The following is a 27,966-nucleotide window of genomic DNA, read 5'->3' as shown; positions in this document are numbered from 1 at the left end:
ATACCAAAAAACATACCTGTGCTTGAAGCTCCAGTGCGTCCCAGCTCTGTTGTTTACTTCCTGAAGAAGTCCCCGAAGCACGTGACCCCTGAGGCCAATTAACACCCTATTTGTGATGTCCCTTCCTAAGGCAGCTGAGTCTAATCAGCAGCTTCATCAGAAGGAATCCAGGACATCATATCCAGTGAATTCCAATGCAAGAATACAGCCAAGAAGCAGGACTGGACTATGCTGGGAGGACATTGGAGAACTGGGGACAGGTGAGTATTTTTTTTTTCACTGTCCCCAGCATAATTAAAAAATTTTAAGCCTGGCAACCACTTTAACTTTTCATTGTTACCCTTTGTTCACATCTGCATTTGGTATTCTGTTCGGGGAATTCACATGAGGACCCCATGAACGGAATACCGAACGCAACTGCAAGCGGTGTGTAGTAAAAGCACACAAACTCCATAGATTATAATGGGGTCCATGTGCTTGCCACACACTGCCCGCACGATTCATGTGGTCAGGAAAGTAGATTGTGAACTACTTTCCTGTCCGCATCATCCCTGCGGAGATCAGGCGGCAAGCACACAGACCCCATTATAATCTATGGGGTCTGTTCGCTTTCACTGCACACCACTTGCAGTTGCGTTCGGTATTCCGTTTGGGGGTTCTCATGCGGACTCCCTGAATGGAATACCAATGCAGATGTGAACCGACCCTTATGTACCAAAGGTAATAGAATTTATAAACACCTGTGAGGTCAACATACACATTATACCTCTGGATAAATTCTTTGAGGGGTTTAGTTTCCAAAATGTGGTATTTTTTTTTATTTTTTAAAGAGTATTCAATGTACTAGTACTTCAGTAAATGAAGCATGTGCCTGAAACTGATCCCAGCAATACCTACCCTCCAAAAGCTGAATAGTGCCACTTCCATTCTGTGCCATACTGAGTGCCCACTCAGCAGTTTACATCCACATATGGAGCATTTATGTAGTCATGAGAAATTGTTTCTCCTTTAACTCCTTGTGAAAATGAAAAAAAATTGGGAAAAAAAACATTTATTGGGAAAAAATATATAATTTTCCATTTTCATGGCCAAATTCTGTGAAACACCTGTAAGTTTAAAATATTCACTATGTCTCTTGATATATTCTAGAAGGGGTCTAGTTGCCAAGATGTGGTAATTTCGGGTCATTTCTGGCACCTCGGGGGCTCAGCAAATGCTTGGCATCTGAAAATGATTCCAGTAAAATCTGCCCTACAAAAACCCAATGGCACTCCTTGTCTTCTGTGTCCTGTTGTGTGCCCAATTTTCAGTTGAAATCCAAAGGTAGAATATTACAGTGCTTGGGAAAAATAGCATAACATAAATTCTCGGGCTACATTAAGGTTTTAGTCAAAGAAATTGAAATGTATAAATTTCACCTCAATATTGTTTTAATTCCTGTGAAATACTTTAAGGGTTAACAAAATTCCTAAATGTTGTCTTGAATTATAATTTAAAGGATGAAGTTTTGAACATTAGGTGTTTGTAGGGGGTCTCTAATACACAGGTCTTTCAAAGCCCTTTCACAACGGAAATGGTCCCTTGAAAAATGGATTTTGGAAATTTTCTTGAAAAATTGCTTTTTGAATTGTAAGCCTTACTTGAAAAATAAAGTTTCAGAATTACATTACCTTTAAATAAAGTTTCAATAGGGGGTGGAGTCTGACTGCGCACACAGATGGACGCCTGACTTCAGAGCTCCGTCTTAGACAGCCGAAAACCCGCTCCTAATCAACTATTTATACTGCGAAAATGGTGAGAACAGGCAAGGAAAAGGGGCTAGACACCCCCCGGGACCCCGAAGCAAGCTAAACAACAAGGGGACTTAAAAAAATTCCTTCGGAGAAAGTCGTTCAACTCTCCAGCCCGACAATCCAAGATGGCGCTTGCCTCGAGGAAGGACTCAAAACAGATGACTCCAACCTAGAAAGCGCAGCAAACGGAGAACAGGTAGACATTGATTTTTCATCTATCTCTCGATCCTTTCTCCAAAAGGCGCTGCATAAAGCCCTCACCCCGGTACTTACGGAGCTAGCTGATATCAAGGACGGTGTCCATGTTGTAGGCCAGAGAGTACAACAGCTATAGACGGGCTACGTAGCTCTAAAAACCCACTCTTCTTCCGTGGCTGCAGCGCTGCACCTGCAAAAAGATTATATTGACAAACCTCTTACCTTGGTCAAAGACCAAGAAAATAGAAATAGGAGACGTAACATTAGAATAAAGGGCCTGCCTGAGTCCAGCCCCCCCGAGGACTTATTTAAAATGGTGGCGCAACTGTTCCAGAACATCCTGGGTCCCGAGAATGCAGATTCAGTGATTATAGAACACATCCACCGGGCTCTAAAGCCAAAGCCACAACAATGAGAACCACCTCGTGATATAGTGTGTGGACTGCTTTCATTTCAAAACACAACTGCCATTTTAGACGTAGCCAGAGCCATGCCCAAAATACAGATTGGAGATGATGAAGTAACCTTGTTTCCGGATGTAGCTCCCTGCATCTTAGCTAAAAGATGCATCCTACGTTTTCAGATCATTTGAGAGTTGTTTTGAGTAGCCCATGATGCCACTCTTCAGAGGAGATTCAAATAGGAGATCAACTTGCAATTGGCCACCTTAAATACCTTTTCTTATGATTGGATACATCTGGCTATGAAGTTCAAAGCTCACTGAGGTTACAAAACCAATTTTGTGCTTCAGTAAGTCAGTAAAAAGTAGTTAGGGGAATTCAAATCAATAAAATGATAAGGGTGCCCATACTTTTGCACCGGTCAAATTTTGGTTTAATGCATATTGCACATTTTCTGTTAGTACAATAAACCTCATTTCAATCCTGAAATATTACTGTGTCCATCAGTTATTAGATATATCAAACTGAAATGGCTGCTGCAAACACCAAAATATTTAGAACAAAAAATGATTAAGATTAATAGGGGTGCCCAAACTTTTTCATAGGACTGTATGTCCAGGGGGTAAACCGCTATCATCCGCTAAACTGTCATTGTTAGTCCCAGATACTCGGCTAACTCAAACCCACTATGAATATTTCCACTGGCGCCTTTTTTCTATTCCAAATATTGCAAACTTGCCAAGAGATCCCACCACATTCGAAAGACTGTTACTTGCTAATGTACCATCCATGAGGAAACTTTCGTCTTGCAAAAAAATCCTGACATGGACCCTTCCTGACTATAAACCTGTATTCTTAGCTTCCTGGGAAAAAGACTTAAATATCCAACTCTCCACCTCTGACGTTAAAGACATATTAAACTGCTCACATGGTTTCTCTTCCTGCGTCAAACAGATGGAGATGCATTATAAAACGCTGACTAGATGGCATAGATCCCCCGCATGGCTACACACTAGAAAACTTTCAAATTCAGATCTATGTTGGAGATGTGGCAATGAGAAGGGTACCACAATTCACATCTAGTGGAGCTGCCTGAAAATCAAATCGTTTTGGAACTTAATCCAACAAAAAATTAGGCTTATCATTCATTCCAGAATAACTCTTAACCCTGAGATAGTCCTGTCTGTATCCTGACTTGATTACAAACCGAGCAAACACAACCTTATCACGCAACTGCTGGAGATAGCTAAGTCACTAATCCCCATCTATTGGCTGCAACAAACTCCTCCCAAGATTGAACACTGGATTGAAAAAGTCTCATTGATTGCCAGATTAGAGGAGCTTGCAAGCTGGGCTAAAGGCCAACACGAAAAGTTTCTTAATTCAGATAGCCGTTGCCTCAGACCCTAACTATGTCCTGAAAGACTTATGTCTTTCTTTGAGTTCGAATTTCCCCATTTTTCTGTCCCCCCCCCTTCCGACCCCTACTTTTTCTTCAACCTCTTCCGCCACCATCCTGTCCCCTTTCCTATTTTGTCCATTAAATTTCAGAAATCTCAGAAATGTTTCTAAATGTTTATTAGAGATGAGCGAACACTAAAATGTTCGAGGTTCGAAATCCTATTCGAACAGCCGCACACTGTTCGAGTGTTCGAACGGGTTTTGAACCCCATTATAGTCTATGGGGGGAAATGCTCGTTTCAGGGGTAGGCAACATTCGATTAAATTATACTTACTTAGTCCACGAGTGACGGTCGGGCTTCATTCTCCGCAAAGTCTTCTCCCCGCACAGTGTCCCCGCGTCCTCTTCCGGCTGACGTCCTGTTCCGGCCTAGGCAGAGCCGACTGCGCATGCGCTGGCATGCCCGCACATGCGCAGTCGGCTCTGCCCAGGCCAGATGCCTAGGAAGAGTGAATTCCAGCTGGAAGACGCCGCGGGGACGCTGCACGGAGAAGACTTCTAAAGGTAAGAGAAGAACCAGTGTTGATTGGCAATGTATAGCATTCTGCCAATCAACGCTGGTTCTGCATCGAACCTTAAACTTCGAACAGCTAGTAGTGTTCGATCGAGTACGAGTATTTCGAATACCGTAGTATTCAATCGAACACCTACTCGCTCATCTCTAATGTTTATGCTTATTGAAGAGTAAATCTGTTACACACTGCATGTTTCCGACATTGTACCTAACTGTCCTCCAAACCAGGAGGCTCACATGACTGGTGTTTTCCTTTTTTCTGTACTTGCATGTAAACTGGAAATGTTATTGTTCATCATCTTGTTTCTCTTTTTTACTGTTGTTGTAAAACAAAAAAAAAAAATTTTGATAAAAAACCAATAAAATGAGAATTTCAAAAAAGTAAAAAAAATAAATAAAAAATAAAGTTTCACTATTTGATTCTAAAATAAAGCAAAGGTATAGTAAATTATATTTAGAAACTAACTTGGTTGGTATGACTATATGCATGAAAAGCTGATAATTACATACTTTGACATTTGCACAATGTTCAAAGTTTTGACCAAATTTCCTATTTTGTTTTAAACGAACACAAAGTTAAACATGAAGGACTTTGTGTCCATCCAAAAAAAGTGGTTCACAGTGGAGAGGTTGCAAACGGACACTTGGGCATTGCTTTAAAAATCCATTGAATGGATTTTTAAATGGACCGTTTGCAAACCGTTTCCAATTTCTGCAATTTTGGCAGATTCCCGATGGACAGACAGCATGCGCAAGTGTTATCGAGGAATTACTAATGTTTTGGTATAATAATTAATTAGGAAGTCTTCAATCTCCCCAGTAATATATTGTTATCACTTTGCTCCTTTTCTAGATCTGTTCACGACTCCGACAATATCAGTGACCCCACAACCAGTTATTACTACAGATAAGATGGCCCTGACATGTCAGACAAGTCTCCCTCCTCCTCCCAGACACAATACACAACTGCGGATTGCTTTCTACAGAGAAGGAGGGATTGTTCAGGGATTTGGTGTCAGTGATACCTATGAAGTCTACAATGTCCAGCTGGAGGATTCTGGGAAATATTCATGTGAGGTGGAAACTACAGATGGCAGAGTAAGGAAGAGAAGTGCAGAGACAATAATCCAGATAGGAGGTGAGTATAGACAATGGTCATGTCTTCTACATGGGAGAACTTCTCACTTTACTTAAAGTGATCCTATAATTAAAACAAAATTTACATAGAAATAGCCTTAAAAAGGCTATTTTTCTCCAACCTTTAGATGTCTTCTCCGCGCCGCCGTTTGTTAGAAATCCGTGTTTTCTTCGGTATGCAAATGAGTTCTCTCGCAGCACTGGGAGTGTCCCCGATGCTGCAAGAGAACTCTCCAGCGACGCCTCTCCATCTTATTCGGGAATGCCCTCTCCCTGCGTCTTCTTCCAGTGCTGGCTTCAAACTTTTAGGCATGCACAATTGGCTCTGCCATCAGATCTCGGGCAGAGCTGACTGCGCATGCCCACCTGGTGTAAGTGGCCATTTTCTCGTGGCCGCTTACACAGTAAGGTGGGGTAAACGGCCACAAGAAAATGGCCGCACATGTGCAGTAAGCTCTGCCCGAGGCCCGATGGCAGAGCCGACTGTGCGTGCTTAGAAGTTTGACCCCCATCACCTGAAGAATGCGTGGGGAGAGGCCATTCCAGAAGAAGATAGAGGCGTCGCTGGAGAGGACAGTGTTTTAATGCTGAGGACCGCCCCTAGTGATTTCTACTGAACGGCAGCATGGAGAAGACATCTAAAAGTAGGAGAAGAATAGCCTTTCTTAAGGCTATTCCTACATGTTATCGAGAAGAAATGTCATTTTAGTGATAGGATCCCTTTAACCCCTTCATGCAAAATCACAAACAAGTATGTGATTGGGTGTATGGAGAGAGCATAGGAGCAAAGCTCTCTCCATACACGACGGATGCTGGCTGTATAATACAGCTACGTTCAGTGCCAAAACCAATCTCAGCTGTTAACACTTTAAATGTTGCAGTCAAATGTATAAAAAGTAACATAAAAAATATAGTAATAAAGTTCAAATCCTCCCCCATCCTTTCCCTAGAACACATATACAAATAAATAAATAAAAATGAACAAACACTTCAGGTCTCTGACACTCAAAAATGTCCAACCTATTAAAATATAAAAAATATTATCCAATACAGTGAACGGTGGAACGGGGAAATGAATCAAAATGGTCAAATGGCTGTTTTTTCAACTTTTTGCCTCCTATAAAAAAAAGGAATAAAAAGTTATCAAACCATCAGACCTTCCCCAAAGTGGTGACAATACAAACTACATTTTGTCTCACATAGGAAGCCGCCTCACCCAGCTCCATACACATAAATATAAAAAAGTTACAGGTGTCAGATGAGGATTTTTTTTCTATTTTTCAAAGTATTAAATTTTTTTTAAAGGATATCGAAGCGTTACAAATATTATATAAATTTGGTATTGCCATGCTAGTACTGACCCACAGAATACAGGTAATATGTCCTTTTTGCCACATTATGAATTCCATAAAAATTAAACCCATTACAAATTGTATAATAAATTATTATTATTATTATTATTATTATTATTATTATTATTATTTCTTTATTTTTACCAATTTCATCTCATTCTAAATTGTTTCCAGCTTCCCAGTACATTGCACAAGATATTGGATGGCGTCATCACAAAGTACAATTTCCTTTACAAACAATAAGCCATCATTTGACTCTGTGAACTGAAAATGAAAAAAATATGGCTTATGGTGGAAGGGATAAAATGGAAATGCAAAAACAAAAATTGGCTAATGTATGAAGGGAATGAATGAATTTAGTTTTGGTGTAAATTACTAAAAGTAATACATTTTCCCAATTTTTCTTTACCTTTCTTTACTAGAGCTTTTCACACATCCAAATATTACTGTGCCGAGAAATGAACTGATTGAAGGACATCTCATGACCCTGACATGTGCTATGACTCTTAATACATACAGAAAGTCCACAGTTCTCCAGTTTGCTTTCTATATAGATGGACGGAAGGTTCAAGATTTTTCTAAATCTAATACATATGAGGTTCAGTCTGCTCAGCTGGAGGATTCTGGGAAATATTCATGTGAGGTGGAAACTACAGATGGCAGAGTAAGGAAGAGAAGTGCAGAGACAATAATCCAGATAGGAGGTGAGTATAGACAATGGTCATGTCTTCTACATGGAGAACTTCTTACTTTATCTGGAACATGAATTAATGTACTTTTGGTGTAAATCACTATAAATAATACTTTCTCCCATCTATACCTTCCATTATTAGAGATCTTCTCACATCCAATCATTACTGTGACCAACAATGTAGTGACTGAAGGAGATCCCATGACCCTGACATGTGACACGACTCTTAGTCCAAACAGATGGACCACAAGACTGGAGTTCGCGTTCTACAGAGGTGGAATGAAGATTCGGGATTTTTCTCCATCTAATACATACGAGGTTCAGTCTGCTCAGCTGGAGGATTCTGGGAAATATTCATGTGAGGTGGAAACTAAAGATGGGAGAGTAAGGAAGAGAAGTGCAGAGACAATAATCCAGATAGGAGGTGAGTATAGACAATGGTCATGTCTTCTACATGGGAGAACTTTTTACTTTATCTGGAACATGAATGGATGTACTTTTGGTGTAAATCACTATAAATAATACTTTCTCCCATCTATACCTTCCATTATTAGAGATCTTCTCACATCCAATCATTACTCTGACCAACAATGTGATGCTTCAAGAAGATCCCATGACCCTGACATGTAAAATAGCTCTTATTCAATACATAAAGCCTACAGAAGTGCAGTTTGCTTTCTATATAGATGAACGGAAGGTTTAGGATTCTTCTCCATCTAATAAATATGAGGTTCAGTCTGTTCAGCTGGAGGATTCTGGGAAATATTCATGTGAGGTGGAAACTACAGATGGCAGAGTAAGGAAGAGAAGTGCAGAGACAATAATCCAGATAGGAGGTGAGTATAGACAATGGTCATGTCTTCTACATGGGAGAACTTCTTACTGTATCTGGAACATGAATGAATGTACTTTTGGTGTAAATCACTATAAATAATACTTTCTCCCATCTATACCTTCCATTATTAGAGATCTTCTCACATCCCATCATTACTGTGACCAACAATGTAGTGACTGAAGGAGATCCCATGACCCTGACATGTGACACGACTCTTAGTCCATACAGACCGGCCACAAGACTGGAGTTTGCTTTCTATAGAGATGGACGGAAGGTTCAGGATTCTTCTCCATCTAATAAATATGAGGTTCAGTCTGCTCAGCTGGAGGATTCTGGGAATTATACATGTCATGTAAGAACCTCAACCAACGCTACAATGAAGATCAGTGATGGGCACAACATATGGGTACAAGGTAGGTAATCCAAATGGTAAAATAAATGTTTCAAAGTACACATTATTCAATCTGGAGCCACCGATGAGCTCCCAATTTACTGGTAGCACACCCCCATCTGAACAGATTGGACCGTTACCTACTGTCTCTGTTTCCTTTCTCTCATAGATTATAAACCCTCGTGGACAGGACCCTCTATCCCAGTTGGTCACTGTTAATCTAGATTCACATGACAGTGATTAATGGCTGCGCGACGTCCATTTTTTTTTTTTTTTTTTTTTTAATGGACGTCACACAGCAGCATTAAATTTAATGTCAGTGAGTCAATTGTCACAGACTGTCAAAATATAGATCATGTCCTATTTTTGGCCGTTTTCATGAATCCCTTTATTCACCCAAATGTATGGGAAACCAGTGAAAGGCTGAGGCCCTGGAATGTTTCAGATTCTGCTGTGTTTTTTTTAAAGCCAAAGCAAGGAGTGGATTAAGCAGAAGGTAGAAGAATAAGAACTTCGTATATATTTCCCATTTCTTTTGTAGACATTCTTAGCTTTGGCTCATAAAACCGCAGCAAAATCTGCAACAAAAAAATAAAAAAGATGTGTTTCTGCAATGCGGTTCCTCAGCCAAAAACTGATTTTTACCACTGGCGTTTTGCAGCTCGGTCATGTGCATATAGCCTTAGTATTGTAACTCTTTTGTGTAAACCCTCAAATGCACAGCACCATGGAATTAATATAATAATGTAAATGGAATTATTCTAGTAATACTGTATAACTCCTTGGAATGAATATAATAATGTACAGAACACGATGGAATGAATATAATAATGTACAGAACACAATGGAATGAATATAATAATGTACAGAACACGATGTAATTAATATAATGTACAGAACACAATGTAATTAATATAATAATGTACAGCACCATGGAATGAATATAATAATGTACAGAACACGATGGAATGAATATAATAATGTACAGAACACGATGGAATGAATATAATAATGTACAGCACCATGGAATGAATATAATAATGTACAGCACCATGGGATTAATATAATATACAGCACCATGAAATTAATATAATAATGTCCAGCACCATGAACTTAATATAATAATTAGAGATGAGCGAACACTAAAATGTTCGAGGTTCGAAATTCGATTCGAACAGCCGCTCAATGTTCGTGTGTTCGAACGGGTTTCGAACCCCATTATAGTCTATGGGGAACAGATACTCGTTAAGGGGGAAACCCAAATCCGTGTCTGGAGGGTCACCAAGTCCACTATGACACCCCAGGAAATGATGCCAACACCTCTGGAATGACACTGGGACAGCAGGGGAAGCATGTCTGGGGGCATCTAACACACCAAAGACCCTCTATTACCCCAACATCACAGCCTAACAACTACACACTTTACACACTCAATACCACCTCTCTGACAGTAGGAAAACACCTTGAAACATGTGTATTTGGCACTTGCAGTGAGGAGAGCTTGTCACCAGCAGTGAATTTGGCCCTTGTAGTAAGTTGAGGTTGGCACCAACATTTGTTTTGAAAATCAGGGTGGATTGAGCCTCTAACCAGCAGAGTTTGGGCAAATTCATGGTGGAGGGAGCCTCTAAACACCCCAGTTTGGACCAATTCATGGTGGAGGGAGCCTCTAACCACCCCAGTTTGGACCAATTCATGATGGAGGGAGCCTCTAAACAGCCCAGTTTGGGCAAATTCATGGTGGAGGGAGCCTCTAAACAGCCCAGTTTGGGCAAATTCATTGTGGAGGGAGCCTCTAAAAACCCCAGTTTGGACCAATTCATGGTGGAGGGAGCCTCTAAAAACCCCAGTTTGGACCAATTCATGGTGGAGGGAGCCTCTAAAAACCCCAGTTTGGACCAATCCATGATGGAGGGAGCCTCTAAACAGCCCAGTTTGGGCAAATTCATGGTGGAGGGAGCCTCTAAAAACCCCAGTTTGGACCAATTCATGGTGGAGGGAGCCTCTAAAAACCCCAGTTTGGACCAATTCATGGTGGAGGGAGCCTCTAAACAGCCCAGTTTGGGCAAATTCATGGTGGAGGGAGCCTCTAACCAGCCCAGTTTGGACCAATTCATGGTGGAGGGAGCCTCTAAACAGCCCAGTTTGGACCAATTCATGGTGGAGGGAGCCTCTAAAAACCCCAGTTTGGACCAATTCATGGTGGAGGGAGCCTCTAAACAGCCCAGTTTGGACCAATTCATGGTGGAGGGAGCCTCTAAACAGCCCAGTTTGGGCAAATTCATGGTGGAGGGAGCCTCTAACCAGCCCAGTTTGGACCAATTCATGGTGGAGGGAGCCTCTAAAAACCCCAGTTTGGACCAATTCATGGTGGAGGGAGCCTCTAAACAGCCCAGTTTGGACCAATTCATGGTGGAGGGAGCCTCTAAAAACCCCAGTTTGGACCAATTCATGGTGGAGGGAGCCTCTAACCAGCAGAGTTGTGGGAAAGCAGGGTGGAGGGAGCCTCTAACCAGCAGAGTTGTGGGAAAGCAGGGTGGAGGGAGCCTCTAACCAGCAGAGTTGTGGGAAAGCAGGGTGGAGGGAGCCTCTAACCAGCAGAGTTGGTGGAAATCAGGGTGGAGGGAGCCTCTAACCAGCAGAGTTGGGGGAAATCAGGGTGGAGGGAGCCTAGTATTAGCAGAATTGTGCAACACTTATGGTGGATGAGTATGAGGATGCGGAGGAATTGGAGAGGTTGAGCACAGACATGGAGTTTCATGTTGGGGTGCTTTACACAGGTGGGCACAAAAATGAAGGCTCTATCCAGTGGTGGTTCATTTTTATCAAAGTGAGCCGGTCGGCACTCTCAGCTGACAGACGGGTGCGCTTGTCAGTGATGATGCCACCGGCTGCACTGAACACCCTCTCAGATAGGACGCTGGCGGCAGGACAGGACAGCACCTCCAAGGCATATAGGGCAAGTTCAAGCCACAGGTCCAACTTCGACACCCAATACGTGTAGGGCGCAGAGGGGTCGGAGAGGACAGGGCTGTGGTCGGAAAGGTATTCCCGCAACATGCGCCTATACTTCTCACGCCTGGTGACACTAGGACCCTCCGTGGCGACACTTTGGCGAGGGGGTGCCATCAAGGTGTCCCAGACCTTAGACAGTGTGCCCCTCGTTTGTGTGGACCGGTGAGAACTTGGTTGCCTACTGGAGGAACTGCCCTCCCTGCCGCCAACGTCACATGCTGGAAACATCTCCATCATATTCTGCACCAATTGCCTGTGGCAAGCATTGATGCGATTGGCCCTCCCCTCTACCGGAATAAAAGACGAGATGTTGTTTTTATACCGGGGGTCAAGGATAGCAAAGATCCAGTACTGGTTGTCCTCCATGATTTTGACAATACGCTTGTCGGTTGTAAAGCACCCCAACATGAACTCAGCCATGTCTGCCACAGTGTTAGTTGGCATGACTCCTCTGGCCCCACCGGAAAGTTCAATCTCCATTTCCTCCTCATCCTCCATGTCTACCCATCCGCGCTGCAACAATGGGACGATTCAAAGTTGCCCGGAAGCCTCCTGTATCACCATCACATCATCGGACAACTCTTCTTCCTCCTCCTCCTCCTCCTCCTCCTCCTCCATTAAACGCAGTGAAGCGGACAGATGTGTGGACCTACTCTCCAGCTGTGACGGATCGGATGCTATCCCTAACTCCTCTGTTTGATCTGAGTTATCCCTGATGTCAATCAGGGATTCTCTCAGAACACACAAGAGCGGGATTGTAAGGCTCACCATCGCATCCTCAGAGCTCACCCTCCTTGTGGACTCCTCAAAGACCCGTAGGATGTCACAAAGGTCTCTCATCCATGGCCACTCATGGATGTGAAACTGAGGCAGCTGACTTTGTGGCACCCTAGGGTTTTGTAGCTGGTATTCCATCAAAGGTCTCTGCTGCTCAACCACTCTATTCAACATCTGAAACGTTGAGTTCCAGCGTGTGGGGACGTCGCACAAAAGCCGGTGTTGTGGCACATGCAGGCGTTGCTGGAGAGATTTTAAGCTAGCAGCGGCTACTGTCGACTTGCGAAAGTGGGCGCACATGCGCCGCACTTTCACCAGTAGCTCTGGAACATTGGGGTAGCTCTTTAGGAAACGTTGCACCACTAGGTTGAAGACGTGGGCCAAGCATGGAACATGTTGGAGTCCGGCAAGCTCCAGAGCTGCTACCAGGTTCCGGCCGTTATCACAAACGACCATGCCTGGGCCCAGGTGCAGCGGCTCAAACCATATTGCCGTCTCATCGAGGAGGGCATCCCTCACCTCGGAGGCAGTGTGCTGTCTGTCCCCCAAGCTGATCAGCTTCAGCACAGCCTGCTGACGTCTACCAACGCCAGTGCTGCAACGTTTCCAACTTGTAGCTGGGGTCAATCTAACAGCGGACCAGGAGGCGGTGGCGGAGGAGGAGGCGGTAGAGGAGGAGGAGGAGGGGGGTGTTCTTCTCGTGTCCCTGCCAGGAATGTTAGGCGGGGAGACGAGGTACACCAGGCCAGTTTGGGAAGCAGTCCCAGCCTCAACTACATTCACCCAGTGTGCCGTCAGTGAAATGTAGCGTCCCTGTCCGCATGCACTTGTCCACGCATCGGTGGTCAAGTGGACCTTTGTGCAAAGCGCGGAACTAAGGGCCCGCCTGATGTTGAGTGACACGTGCTGGTGCAAGGCGGAGACGGCACACCGGGAGAAGTAGTGACGGCTAGGGACGGCATAGCGAGGTGCCGCAGTTGCCATCAGGTCCAGGAAGGCGGGAGTTTCAACAAGCCGGAACGCCAACATCTCCTGGGCCAGCAGTTTAGCGATGTTGGCGTTCAAGGCTTGCACGTGTGGGTGGTTAGCAGTGTATTTCTGCCGCCGCTCCAATGTCTGAGAGATGGTGGGTTGTTGTAAAGAAGCGCCTGACGGTGCCTTTGATGGTGCAGGAGAAGGAGATAAGACAGGAACAGGGGAGGATGAGGAAGAAGTCAACAAAGTGGCGGAGGCAGATGAAGTGGTGTCCTGGCTCGTCCTCTGGAGTGCATCGCCAGCACAGTCAGCAGTGGCAGTGGCAGAGGCAGAGGCAGTGGCAGAGGCAGTGGCAGTGGCGTGAACGGCAGGCGGCCTTTGTCCTGCCATTGCTGCCTGCCACTGATTCCAGTGCTTGGATTCCAAATGACGGCGCATTGAAGTGGTGGACAGGTTGCTCTTCTCAGAGCCCCTAATCAATTTCGAGAGGCAAATTGTGCAGACAACACTATATCTGTCCTCGGCACATTCCTTGAAAAAACTCCACACCTTCGAGAAACGTGCCCTCGAGGTGGGAGTTTTTCGGGGCTGGGTACGAACTGGAACATCTTGGGAGATTCCGGGTGTGGCCTGGCTTCGCCTAAGCTGCTGACCTCTGCCTCTAGCTACCCTTTTTGGTGCTGCACCTGCCTCAACATCCACACTACTTTCCCCGCTTGACACTACTTTCCCCGCTTGAGGACACTGACCCGACCTGGACAGGGGGTGTCCAGGTCGGGTCAGTGTCCTCATCATCCACCACTTCCTCTTCCAACTCCTGTCTCATCTCCTCCTCCCGCACAATGCGCCGGTCAACTGGATGCCCTGACGGCAACTGCGTCACATCATCGTCGATGAGGGTGGGTTGCTGGTCATCCACCACCAAATAGAACGGAGATGGAGGAGACTCTAGTGTTTGAGCATCTGGACACAGATGCTCCTCTGTTAGGTTCGTGGAATCGTGACGTGGAGAGGCAGGTTGAGGGACAATGAAAGGAGCGGAGAACAGCTCTGGGGAGCAGGGACAGTTGGGGTTATTGTTCTGTGAAGCTTGGGAATTTTGGGAGGAAGGAGGACAAGACTCTTGGGTAATAGGAGGAGAGGAGGCAGAGTCTGACTGGCTGCTGGACAATGTGCTGTAAGCGTTCTCTGACAGCCATTGCAAGACCTGCTCCTGGTTCTCGGGCCTACTAAGGTTTGTACCCTGCAGTTTAGTTAATGTGGCAAGCAACCCTGGCACTGTGGAGTGGCGCAATGCTTGCTGCCCCACAGGAGTAGGCACGGGACGCCCTGTGGCTTCACTGCTATCTTGCTCCCCAGAACCATTCCCCCGACCTCGCCCACGGCCTCGCCCACGTCCCTTTCCGGGAGCCTTGCGCATTTTGAATTCCCAGTTAGAAATTGGCACTATATACCAGTAGCAAGAAATGAGGGTATTTATAACCCCAATATATTCTTTGAATTCCCAGTCAGACAATGGCACTATATACCAGTAGCAAGAAATGAGGGTATTTATAACCCCAATATATTCTTTGAATTCCCAGTCAGACAATGGTACTATATACCAGTAGCAAGAAATGAGGGTATTTATAACCCCAATATATTCTTTGAATTACCAGTCAGACAATGGCACTATATGGCAGTAGCAAGAAATGAGGGTATTTATAACCCCAATATATTCTTTGAATTCCCAGTCAGACAATGGCACTATATACCAGTAGCAAGAAATGAGGGTATTTATAACCCCAATATATTCTTTGAATTCCCAGTCAGACAATGGCACTATATGGCAGTAGCAAGAAATGAGGGTATTTGTAACCCCAATATATTCTTTGAATTCCCAGTCAGACAATGGCACTATATACCAGTAGCAAAAATTGTGGGTGCATGTAACCCCAATATATTCTTTGAATTACCAGTCAGAAACTGGCACTATATGGCAGTAGCAAGAAATGAGGGTATTTGTAACCCCAATATATTCTTTGAATTCCCAGTCAGACAATGGCACTATATACCAGTAGCAAGAAATGACGGTATTTGTAACCCCAATATATTCTTTGAATTCCCAGTCAGACAATGGCACTATATACCAGTAGCAAAAATTGTGGGTGCATGTAACCCCAATATATTCTTTGAATTACCAGTCAGAAACTGGCACTATATGGCAGTAGCAAGAAATGAGGGTATTTGTAACCCCAATATATTCTTTGAATTCCCAGTCAGACAATGGCACTATATACCAGTAGCAAGAAATGAGGGTATTTATAACCCCAATATATTCTTTGAATTCCCAGTCAGAAACTGGCACTATATACCAGTAGCAAGAAATGAGGGTATTTATAACCCCAATATATTCTTTGAATTCCCAGTCAGACAATGGTACTATATACCAGTAGCAAGAAATGAGGGTATTTATAACCCCAATATATTCTTTGAATTACCAGTCAGACAATGGCACTATATACCAGTAGCAAGAAATGAGGGTATTTATAACCCCAATATATTCTTTGAATTACCAGTCAGAAACTGGCACTATATGGCAGTAGCAAGAAATGAGGGTATTTGTAACCCCAATATATTCTTTGAATTCCCAGTCAGACAATGGCACTATATGGCAGTAGCAAGAAATGAGGGTATTTGTAACCCCAATATATTCTTTGAATTCCCAGTCAGACAATGGCACTATATACCAGTAGCATGAAATGAGGGTATTTGTAACCCCAATATATTCTTTGAATTACCAGTCAGACAATGGCACTATATACCAGTAGCAAAAATTGTGGGTGCACGTAACCCCAATATATTCTTTGAATTCCCAGTCAGACAATGGCACTATATGGCAGTAGCAAAAATAGTGGGTGTATATAGCCCCAATTCTATTGCTAGGGGACTTGCAGGGTATTTCTGAGGTGAAGATGGGGGGGCACACCGTTGGAACGGGGATTTGGGGTGTATATATGGGGTATACGGGAATACACTGAGCCACCATGTGGCCCCTTCTTGGGTTGCTTTTCAACACATATTTCACATCATGAAGAACAAATAATACTGGATTTTTACAAGCCTCGAACCCCGGTCTAGGTCTAATGTCTGTTCCTTTCTTATATTAAGGGAGAGGGAAAAAAATTACTTCAGTGATACGTTTAGCGTACATAGACTGACTATTAATGTGTATCCCACTTAGTGTTGTTAGGGTTACACACCGTCACAACCTGGCTAAAGCTTCTATAGCTGTTAATAAAGTCAACATAACTTTACGGTATCCAAAAAGACAGCTGGTACCGACAGAGAGCAAGACAAATGTCAACCAAAACTGTGAGCTCTGAACACCCACAGTGACTTTGGCGTCATCATCATTATAAGGGAGCGGGTGGTAATAAATAACTTGGCAGTACCTAAAACCCAAAAAGCTTATACAACTATATTTACATTAAGATACACAAATGACACTTTTCAATAGCATGTCATGAGACAAGCTGATAAGCTCTTCCTTTGTGCAGTGCTATTTGAAAGTTAAACGCTGCCTTTATTTTAATTCTGGAGAAGGTGCAGACATTAGATTTAGAACATGTTGTCTTCATTGTCCAAATCCTCTATATAGGTAACGTGTTTTTCGGACCGAGCTGTCTGGGAACGAGCTGGTGCAGCACTGACAACCTGGGTGAATATGGCAAGAGCCTGAGATGTAGGGTGAATGAATCCCCAAATTATTTGTGGAATTCCCAGTGAGACAATGGCACTATCTACCAGTAGCAAAAATTGTGGGTGCACGTAACCCCAATATATTCTTTGAATTACCAGTCAGACAATGGCACTATATACCAGTAGTAAAAATTGTGGGTGCACGTAACCCCAATATATTCTTTGAATTCCCAGTCAGACAATGGCACTGTATAGCAGTAGCAAAAATTGTGGGTGCACGTAACCCCCATATATTCTTTGAATTCCCAGTCAGACAATGGCACTGTATAGCAGTAGCAAAAATTGTGGGTGCACGTAACCCCAATATATTCTTTGAATTACCAGTCAGACAATGGCAGTATATACCAGTAGCAAAAATTGTGGGTGTATATAGCCCCAATTCTATTGCTAGGGGACTTGCAGGGTATTTCTGAGGTGAAGGTGGGGGGGCACACCGTTGGAACGGGGATTTGGGGTGTATATATGGGGTATACGGGAATACACTGTCAGTGTATTCCATTCAGGATCCTGGGAAAGCTGGGTTGCGGCGATTGAGCCCGTCAGTGCCACGTTACACTGACAAGCTTCTCCCTGGAATTTAACTCTTACAAGAGCTGTTGTGGTTGTCTTCTCCTTCCTATCCTAGCCTGTCCCTGCCTACCCAGAATCTAAGCCCTAGCTAACTGGACGGAAACCTCCGTCCCCGGTGAATTGCAAGCTCAGAATGACGCGAACCTGGGCGGCGCTGTTCTTTTAAATTAGAGGTCACATGTTTTCGGCAGCCAATGGGTTTTGCCTACTTTTTTCAACGTCACCGGTGTCGTAGTTCCTGTCCCACCTACCCTGCGCTGTTATTGGAGCAAAAAAGGCGCCAGGGAAGGTGGGAGGGGAATCGAGTAATGGCGCACTTTACCACGCGGTGTTCGATTCGATTCGAACATGCCGAACAGCCTAATATCCGATCGAACATGAGTTCGATAGAACACTGTTCGCTCATCTCTAATAATAATGTCCAGCATCATGGGATTAATATAATAATATCTATCATCATGGAATTAATATAATAATATAAAGCACCATGGAATTAATATAGTAATGTACAGCACCATGGAATTAATATAATAATGTGCAGCACCATGGGATTAATATAATAATGTACAGCACCATGGAATTAATATAGTAATGACAGTCTTTTTTTACTCGGTGTTCAGTGGGAGGGTATTATGTGGATAGGTGCCTCCCTATGGGCTGTGCAATCTCTTCCGCATATTTTGAGCTGTTTGCCACATTTGTCAAATGGGTAGTGCGGGAAGATTCCAATTTGAAATCTATTTTACATTATCTTGACGACTTCCTGTGTATTGGTCCGGCAGGTTCCACTGTGTGCTTGGTCCTTTTGTTTACCTTGCAGCAATTAGCTCGCCGTTTTGGCATACCTCTTTCCCCCGGAAAAGACGGAAGGACCGACCACACAGCTTAAGTTTTTGGGCATTGAGATTGACTCTGTCGCAATGGAATGTCGATTGCCTGTAGATAAGCTAGAGGATTTGCGGAGGGAGGTGGATCGTTTGTGTTCTTTCCACAAGGTGCGGTTGCGCCAATTGCAATCCATCCTAGGTAAATTGAATTTTGCATGTAGAATCATCCCTATGGGGAGAATATTCTGTAGGCGTTTGGCACAGGCGACGGCCGGGGTTTCTAGTCCGGAGCATTTTGTGAGGGTCACAGCTGAGCACAGGGTGGACTTGCGGGTTTGGTCATCCTTTCTCTCTCACTACAACGGCAGATCTGTTTGGCAGGATACTTGGAGGGATAACTTTGACCTCTCCTTGTATACTGATGCCTCGGGCAGTTTAGGCTTTGGGGCTTACTTTCCACTGGTTTGCTGGTGAATGGCCTGTTTCCTGGAGAGAGGCTGGATTTACCCGTAACTTAACATTGCTCGAGCTTTTCCCGATTGTTGCTGCTCTTGAGGTGTGGGGTCCCATGTTCTGCAACAGGCGAGTTCATTTTTTGTGTGACAACCTGTCAGTCGTTAATGTGTTAAACAATTTTCCCAGGACACCTCTGGGATCTGGCGTTCGGATGGCCATGAGTTTGGTGGGTCGCTCTCTTCGTTTCTCTACGTGGAAGGCGTATGTCCGCACTTGGCAGGAATGGTTGGTTTATTGCAGTACGGTAGGCCACGATAGCTACACGGGTGCTCCACTTTCTCTGTTATTGTCATGGTTAGGTTCCTGTTATTTGGAGGGTAGGTCCAAGGCTGTTGCCCGCAGGAGCCTGACGGCTCTGTCCTTTTGGTTAAAATTTTTTGGATTGGCTGATTCCATCAAGAATTTTTTAGTCTGCCGGGCTCTTCTGGGTTTCAGCTGTTCCTCCCCTCCGCCGGACACTAGGCGCCCGGTGTCCTTTCGCCTTTTGGAATCCATGTTGCCACAGCTCTGTTCTGTTTGTAAATCTGCTTATGAGACTCAATTATTTGCAGTGGCTTTTTCCTTAGCCTTTTTTGGAGCATTCCGGGTCAGCGAATTGGTTAGTTCCTCTGGCTTGGTGCATGATGGCTTGTTGTTTTCAGATGTCGTGGTATGTGAAGATAGTGTTACCTGCCGGATACGGCATAGCAAGATGGATCAGGCAGGTAGAGGGGTGGTTGTGTGTTTGTTCCCAGTGTCTGGTGCCTCTTCTTGTCCGGTGTTGGCGGTTGCCAGGTTTTTGGCCCTGCGGCGGAGCCTTTTTGATTCATTTGTCGGGTAAAGCTCTTTATCGTTTTCAGTTTGTTACTGTATTCCACAAGGTTCTGCGCAGTTTGCATATATCTCCCAATCAATATAATTCCCATTCATTCCGGATTGGTGCAGCGACTGAAGCGTCCAGGTGTGGACTGCCTGAGTCTACCATCATACGCATCGGTCGTTGGGCGTCACGGCGTTATCATCTTTATGTCCGCCCGGAACTGCTGTAGTTTTTGTCCTTTCATTCGTTTTTTGCCTGCTTTTCCTTTTGTTTTGTTGTTGTCACATCTGTGCATTTTCCTTTTTCTCCAGGTGCAGATCTGTGTCTAGTTTGGATAGTTGGTCACTCTTATGTACACTGGGGAGCCCTCAGAGCTGCCGTTAGGCCTAATGGTAGACAACTCGGTTTTTCATGCCACCAGGCTTTAGTTAGATGGATAGGTGTTAGAGGTATGTTGTGGTCTGGACTGTTACCTTCTTTGCATTTTCATTCCCAGTTGGATCGCCCTCCTAACGTGCTTGTACTGCATGCGGGCAGTAATGATCTGGGCATCCGTACCTGCCGGGAACTCATCCAGGATATCATGTATGATTTGCTGCGGATTTGGTCCTCATATCCCGATATTGTTATTGCGTGGTCAGACATTGTCGCCCGGCTGGCCTGGAGACACGCTCGTTCTGTCTCCAGGTTGAATAAAGCCAGGCGTAAGGTTAATACCGCTGTCTCGGCCTTTGTAACTCGTAATGGGGGTATTGTTGTGCGCCACCGAGATTTGGAAGTACCACAGAGCGGCCACATGAGTCGGGATGGGGTTCATCTGAATGATGTGGGCTATAATCTCTGGATTTTAGCTTTACAAGATGGTGTTGAGAAGGCTGTGCAGGTGTGGGCGGACTATCATGCATAAGGCATCAAGCATGATAGTGTTGGCGATAGGAAGGTCTTGCAGGGCACGCTCCTAAGGGGAGTTCCGGTCAAATACAGTGGACCCATGGAAGGGTACTTCTGCAAATGTTTGTTAACAAAATAGTAAAAGTATCAACGTGAAGTAGGAGATCACGGCAGTACCAGGACATCTTTGTCTTCTCCCGTGTCGGCGAGATGCGGCTGGGAGGTGGTTTGTGCTGCCTTTTTTCTCATATGTGGGCCCTGTTAGACCTTCCATTTAATATTATTATGTTATTTACTTCAACATGTTTTATTTCAATAAATTGGCTGTTGTGGCCACTTCCATTCCATCGTACCTGTTGTATGAGTTCAAGTTATTTTGGGAAGTAGTTAGAATCACACTGGAAAGGGGGGAGAGGGTGGGGGTCCTCATTATTATTAAAATTTTATGACATAGAAATATCCTGGTCATGCACATGACAGTGAAAAACAGCCATGTGACTGACATTTTTTTTTTTTTAACAGCCATCCCATGGTCTTTTTCAGTTCAATGAAAGTTTATGGGTGAAGTCACATGGGTAATATCTGGGGGCATGAGTATGCCAGTTCCTTATGATATACCATGTTAATAAATTGCCTGTATTGAGTCAGTTTTTGCTGAGGCTAAGGCCTAAAAAGCGCTGTGGAAAAAACCACGGTGGCAATGCATCACGTAATTTCCTGCAGTGCTTTTCAAAGAACTTTCTGCTTCAATTATACCTCTAGGCAAACAATGTACGTTTCCGTAGGTATAATTGACATGCCGAATGTCTGATGGTGTGTATTTTTCTGCAATGTGTTAATGGGATTCGCAGAGGCTGTAAAGTACCACATTTACTTCTGTGGTGTTTCTGCAGCGGGCAAACTGTGGCATTTACACCACACGTGGTTTCTGGCCTCAAATTTGATTATTATTTTTTTCTGAGGTACAGAAATTGAAAATATATTTGTGGATTTGGTTAAAAAAAAAAAAAAGACTATTGAAGTTCATCTGTTGTGGTCCATTGTAGATTGTGTAATTACTATTTTATTTCCTTATACAATGGTAACAGACACAAGAAAAATCGAATGATCCAACTTGACGCAGGGTTTTTTGTGATCATCATCTATTCTGAGAGTAAGGTTGAGGCCAATGGAATCATGGAGCACTACAAGATACATTAACTCCACCAAAACATATTACGGTACCCAAAATATTATGGTACAAGACCATTGCTTAGATACAAGGAAGAGTTCACTCATACATTCCAATATGTGAAAAAAATACTTCCTCCCTCCAGAACTTAGGGTTTGAATGTGTAAAAATTGAAACCCTCCTTCATAATGCTACACAGGACCTTATCCTATTGTAAGTAATATCTGTAGATGTTTTTCAATGACACCTGTAATTTTGTGGTATTCATTGCTATGTTTGGTCTCAAATATTGGTCTCCTATTATCCCTCTCCTGCTGTCTAGTCATTCCCCTGAAAATAATTGTGAGCATGCTTTTTTTTATACTGTTGTTAATACCCCTGTACATCTATTATCAGTAGTTGTCCCACTGACACAGAAGAGCCACTGCCACTAATGAACTTGATAGCGTCAATGGCTCTTCTGCGAATTGTCCATTTTCTGGACCTTGGCCAATTCTGGCCTTCCAGTTAGATAGTTCTTCAAATCTAGCTATCTGGTTAACTTTTGCTACCCATCACATTTTGAAGGTGCCTCTGTGCTCAGCCATTTGGAGGGGATAAGCGAGTGTCACTTTATATAACTTTGAGACGCTATAACTTACACAAGTTATTTGGACATTTTTTCATGACACACTGTACTTCATGTTCGTGGTAAACATTGATCAAAATTTTTGTATTTATTTCTAAAAAAAATTGGAAGTTTGATGGAGATTTGGAAAAAAAAATATCGTAATTTTCAAAATGTGACATCCTCTGCTTTTCAGGCAAATAGTCATACCTCCCAAATATATGAATCAATATTATCTCCCATATCTCTGCTTTATATCGGCATCATCTTTTAATTGTCCTTTAATTTATTTTGGACGTTACAAGGCTTACGAGTGTAACAGCGATTCTACCAGATTTACCAGAAAATTTCCAAAACTCATTTTTTAGGGACGACTTCAGTTCTGAAGAGGATTATATTAGGCCTCTATATTAAAATCCCCCATAAGGCACCACACTTTTAAACTGCACCCCTCAAATAATTCAAAACAGCATTTGGGAAGTTTATTAACCCTTTAAGCATTTCACAGGAATTAAAAGAATGTGGAGATGAAATTTAGACGTTTCATTTTTATCCAATAATATATTCATTTATGCCTAAAATTAACACATTCACAAAGGGTTAAAGGAGAAAATGAAAATGAAGGGGGGGGGGATGACATTACACTGGGGCAGATGAGGGGGGGGGGAGAATGGCATTACACTGGGGCAGATGAAGTGGGAGAATGGCATGACACTGGGGCAGATGAAGTGAGAGAATGGCATGACACTGGAGCAGATGAAGGGGGTGGGGAGAGAATGGCATGGACACTTGGACAGATGAAGGGGGGGAATGGCATGACACTGGGGCAGATGAAGGGGGGAATGACATAACACTGGGGCAGATGAAGGGGGAGAATGGCATTACACTGGGGCAGATGAGGGGGGAGAATGGCATTACACTGGGGCAGATGAAGGGGAAGAACAGCATGACACTGGGGCAGATGGAGGGGGAGAACGGCATGACACTAGGGCAGATGGAGGGGGGAGAATGGCATGACACTGGGGCAGATTAAGAGGGGGAGAATGGCATGACACTAGGGCAGATGGAGGGGGGAGAATGGCATGACACTGGGGCAGATGGAGGGGGGAGAATGGCATGACACTGGGGCAGATGGAGGGGGGAGAATGGCATGACACTGGGGTAGATGGAGGGGGGAGAATGGCATGACACTGGGGCAGATGGAGGGGGGAGAATGGCATGACACTGGGGTAGAGACGGGGGGGAAATGAAACTGTGGGCAGTTGAAAGGGGGAGAACAGCGTGAAACTGGGGACAGAGATGGATGGGGGACATGAAACTGGGGGCAGAAGAAGGGTGTATATGAAACTGGGGGAGAGATGGAGGGGAGGCATATAATTTACAGGTGACTATAGGAGGATTATACTGTGTGGGAGCACATGAAAATGAATGAGAATGGGTGGAGTTAACAGAAAAGTGGGCGGGGCTAAATTTGTTGCGGCACGCAGAGCACTCCGCACATTTTCTCCCTCTTTCTACTCTTCAAAAGTTGGGAGGTAATACATAATTGGTATGTCACAAGATAAAGTAGTGTTAAAATGGCGGGGGGGGGGGGGGGTAGACACTTAGGGTGTATGGGGCCCCAAAATTCCTGGTGGCGGCCCTGCCTGCTCCCAATCCCCGTTAAGGGGGTCTTTGAAGGCCGGCTGTAAATTTACAATTGGCCAGTCTTCAGAGACCAGGACCGGCGGTCGTTAACCGGTCAAACATTCCTGGGCACCCTTAAGACTGCAGCTGGGGAGTTGGACACTGAAGAACTACAACTCCCATTTTGGTAGCTGATTGTTATTCAATTGCTGAATAAATTGACACCCTGTTTCATTGAACATCTGCCTGCCTGAGTCATTCGTGCTTTACTATAAGGGCCTTCTGTCTTCAATCACACCGGCTCAGCATAGAGAGGACTTCTCTTCAACTGGAAGTGCCCTGAGGAAAATTACTACTACTACAAACAACATATAATGCTGCAGGAACCTGGGGAGCGTGGTTGAGTGTGCTTGGCCTAGCTATTGGTACATCATCCCTACTACTACTCCCATCCTCTGGTTGCGACATTTCTCACATGTTAAATATGATTGTTCAGCTTCTTATGTTGTTCTACCCTGCAATGATCTAAAGGATGCATCTCTCGTGGCTGGGTAAATTGTTTGGTAAGCACTTTTACTGATCATTAAGAGTAGTCAGAGGGGATCTGTGACTGCCATATCCTCCTATCTGCGGACTATAAGACACATACTTTTCAGAAGAACTTTTTCTTGCTGAAAATGTGTCATATAGTCAAAAAACTTAGTACATTAATAAAAATTATCTAATGATAGATTGTGTCTCTACAGGGTCAAAAAAAGAACCCTCTAAGGCGAACATACCTCTAATTTGTGGGCTGACAGTACCCTCCATCATCCTCATCATCATCGGCATCATCTTCTTTGTCTACAAAAAAAAAGGTTGTCTACTCCGATCATGCATTAATAAAAGAACAGGTAATGCAACATTAGATCATTTTAATCCATTCAAAAATTTGACAAAGAACAGTTGACATTCAGACATTTGACAAATATTGACATGTTGACACATATCAGATAAGCCTTCATATTCATTTTTATAATGGTCATTATAAAGTAAGAGGTCAAGAATAGTTATGGGAACATCTAACTTAGGTATGTTTGTTTCTGAAAATATTTTGACTAAAATTCAGCCAGGAAAAATTTCATTATGACCAGTTTAGGTTGGAGCTGTGTTGGAGGACCTAAATATCATTTATTACTAGAGATAGGTAAATCAGTTTGCAATGTGCTGGGTTCTTCCTGAAAATTCCAAATTATTTGTTCTTCTACAAAACTGAACAAATGGAGATTCTATGGTGAACTTCAATGGCCATGGCATGATACTCTGAGGTCTCTTCAGACCCCAGAGTATATTTCATGGAGGCCCAGGAGAGGTGACAAAAAAACACTCATACGCTACTTCCGTTACATCTCTTAAGCCTCTTTGTTGCATCCTTTACTCTTCTGTGATGTCATCAGCCTAGGTTCACAGCTGAGTCCTGTAATTAGACCTTAGCCATGAACCCTGGTATGATGTAACAAGAGAGTGCCTGACATCACAATTTTATAGTCAGATCCCTTGGAGCCGTGACAGTGTTCTATGTTATGTATAGATAGGTTCCTAGGAGCCCTGACAGTGTTCTACACTATGTTTTATAGATAGGTTCCTAGGAGCCCTGACAGTGTTCTACTGTTATGGTTCTGGGTATTTATATAAAAATAATATTTTTAAACCGCAGAACCTCTTGGGCTGCAAGGCACTGCAGCGAGGTCCACAGGCCCTATGGGCGGCTGTATGTCAAAATGCAACAGTACAGCGGTACAGCACAGTGTGAATTGGGAGCAACACAAGTTCACCAGTTAGACTAACTGAGTGAATGGACAGTGCAGCTCCCAATGTGAACAGGTAGAAACAAACACAAGCTAGCTGCCCAGGGTTAAACACTCACCCCAGGTCAGCGACAAACATAATCCCCTGCAGTAGCTAGGGGTGCTCCTGCACACAGCTAGGTGCTACCAATGGTGTTAGACAGGGCGGGCACGGCTAACTTGGAAACCACACCTGCTGCAGCTCCACAGGCTGGAACAATGTCTATTGCTCCAGGCCTTGGTGTAGAGCTGACAGTCCTTCAGGATTTACAGGTCTATCTACTAGCACCCTAGACTGCCACCTGCCTAAACACTGGAGACTCTCCCTGGGACTACTGTCTTTAGGACTGGTAGTATCAGATAAAGTGTGAGCGCCGGGCGGGCGTCGACTCACTCCTTTTAAAGGAAAGTCCCCACCCAATAAGGGCGGTGGCCATGACCTCACCGCTCATGCTCAGTCAGAGAGAACTGGCACTTAGGCTGTGAGCGACTCCAAAAAGTCCGAGCATGCTCAGTCGGAGAAAACTGAGTCTTAGTCTCCAGAGACTTCACCGCACGCTGCCGGGAACGAGGGTTGGATTGGCCCGCAGGTGGCGCTGTGTGCCGGAAGGCAAATCTGCGGGACCCCATCCTAACATTACCCCCCCCCCTAGCGCCCCCCCCCCTCAAAAGCCGCAATAAGGTCTGGTGCGTCAACATCCTCCGCGCGCACCCAAGACCGGTCCTCCGGCCCGAAACCTGTCCAGTCGACCAGGTAGAATTTATGTCCCCGGACTTCCCTGGAATCGAGAATGGAGTCGATCTCGAAGTCGCTCTCTGCTGATTCAGGTTCCGAGGGTATAGGAGGGGAGAAGGCGTTAGTGTGCACGGGCTTCAATAAGGAGACGTGGAAAGTGTCTGCAATGCGCCAACTAGGAGGCAGTTTAAGGCGATAAGTGACCGCATTCACCTGAGCTACAATCTCAAAAGGACCCACATAGCGTGGGGCGAATTTAGCTGAGGCTGCCTTCAACCTAATATGTCTGGCTGAGAGCCACACTCGATCCCCAGGCTGGAAAGAGGGACCGGGACGGCGGCGAGTGTCAGCCGTGGTTTGCATCCTCTCTTTAGCAGCCGACAGAGCCTCTTGTGTGGAGTCCCATACTAATCGAGCCTCCGTGGCCCATTCCCTCACCGCGGGCAATGGGGACTCCGCAGGGAAAGGCACCGGTACCCGTGGATGTTGCCCGTTGTTTAGGAGGAACGGGGTCTTCCCTGTGGCATCCGCAAGGGCATTGTTGAGAGCAAACTCTGCCCAGGGGAGCAAAGATGCCCAGTTGTCATGGTGAGCGGAGACAAAGTGGCGAAGATACGTCGCCAGTGATTGGTTGGTGCGCTCCACCAGACCATTAGTCTGTGGGTGATAGGCTGAAGAGAAACAGAGCTCGACCTCCATCAATCGGCAAAGTTCTCACCAGAACCGTGCTGAGAACTGGGTACCCCGGTCAGTCACCACTCTGTCGGGCATGCCATGCAGGCAGAAGACATGAGTGACAAAGAGCTGCGCCAACTCCCTAGCTGTGGGCAACTTGGGTAAAGCCACTAGATGGGACATCTTGGAGAAGTGGTCCGTAATGACCAAAATGACCCTATGGCCAGATGAGAGGGGCAGGTCCACAATGAAATCCATCCCCACTGTATCCCATGGTCTATCAGGGACTGGAAGGGGCTGAAGCAGACCTGCAGGCAACTCCCTAGAGGGCTTATTACGAGCGCAGGGCACACATGCCCGCACAAACTCCCTGACATCCCGAGCCATTCCAGGCCAGAAATAGGATCTGCCCAGGAGTTCCTGCGTTCTCCTGCTACCGA

The 27,966-nt window shown here is 44.6% G+C and overlaps 1 protein-coding gene across 1 annotated transcript in view; it reads left to right on the top strand.

Annotated features, from left to right (window-relative positions):
* Positions 1 to 20,901, top strand: part of LOC142214623 (Fc receptor-like protein 5) — a 384,847-nt gene extending 363,946 nt beyond the window's left edge. The window contains exons 11-14 of the mRNA XM_075283561.1: positions 7,691 to 7,972; positions 8,515 to 8,796; positions 19,747 to 19,844; positions 20,491 to 20,901. Of these exons, the coding sequence (XP_075139662.1) occupies positions 7,691 to 7,972; positions 8,515 to 8,796; positions 19,747 to 19,844; positions 20,491 to 20,901 (1,073 nt within the window). The remainder of the gene's footprint in view (positions 1 to 7,690; positions 7,973 to 8,514; positions 8,797 to 19,746; positions 19,845 to 20,490) is intronic.
* Positions 20,902 to 27,966: the final 7,065 nt, after the last annotated feature.

The sequence above is a fragment of the Leptodactylus fuscus genome, chromosome 7 (assembly GCF_031893055.1).
Source record: "Leptodactylus fuscus isolate aLepFus1 chromosome 7, aLepFus1.hap2, whole genome shotgun sequence".
Lineage (NCBI taxonomy): Eukaryota > Metazoa > Chordata > Amphibia > Anura > Leptodactylidae > Leptodactylus > Leptodactylus fuscus.
This window is presented reverse-complemented; position numbering and strand designations above follow the sequence as displayed.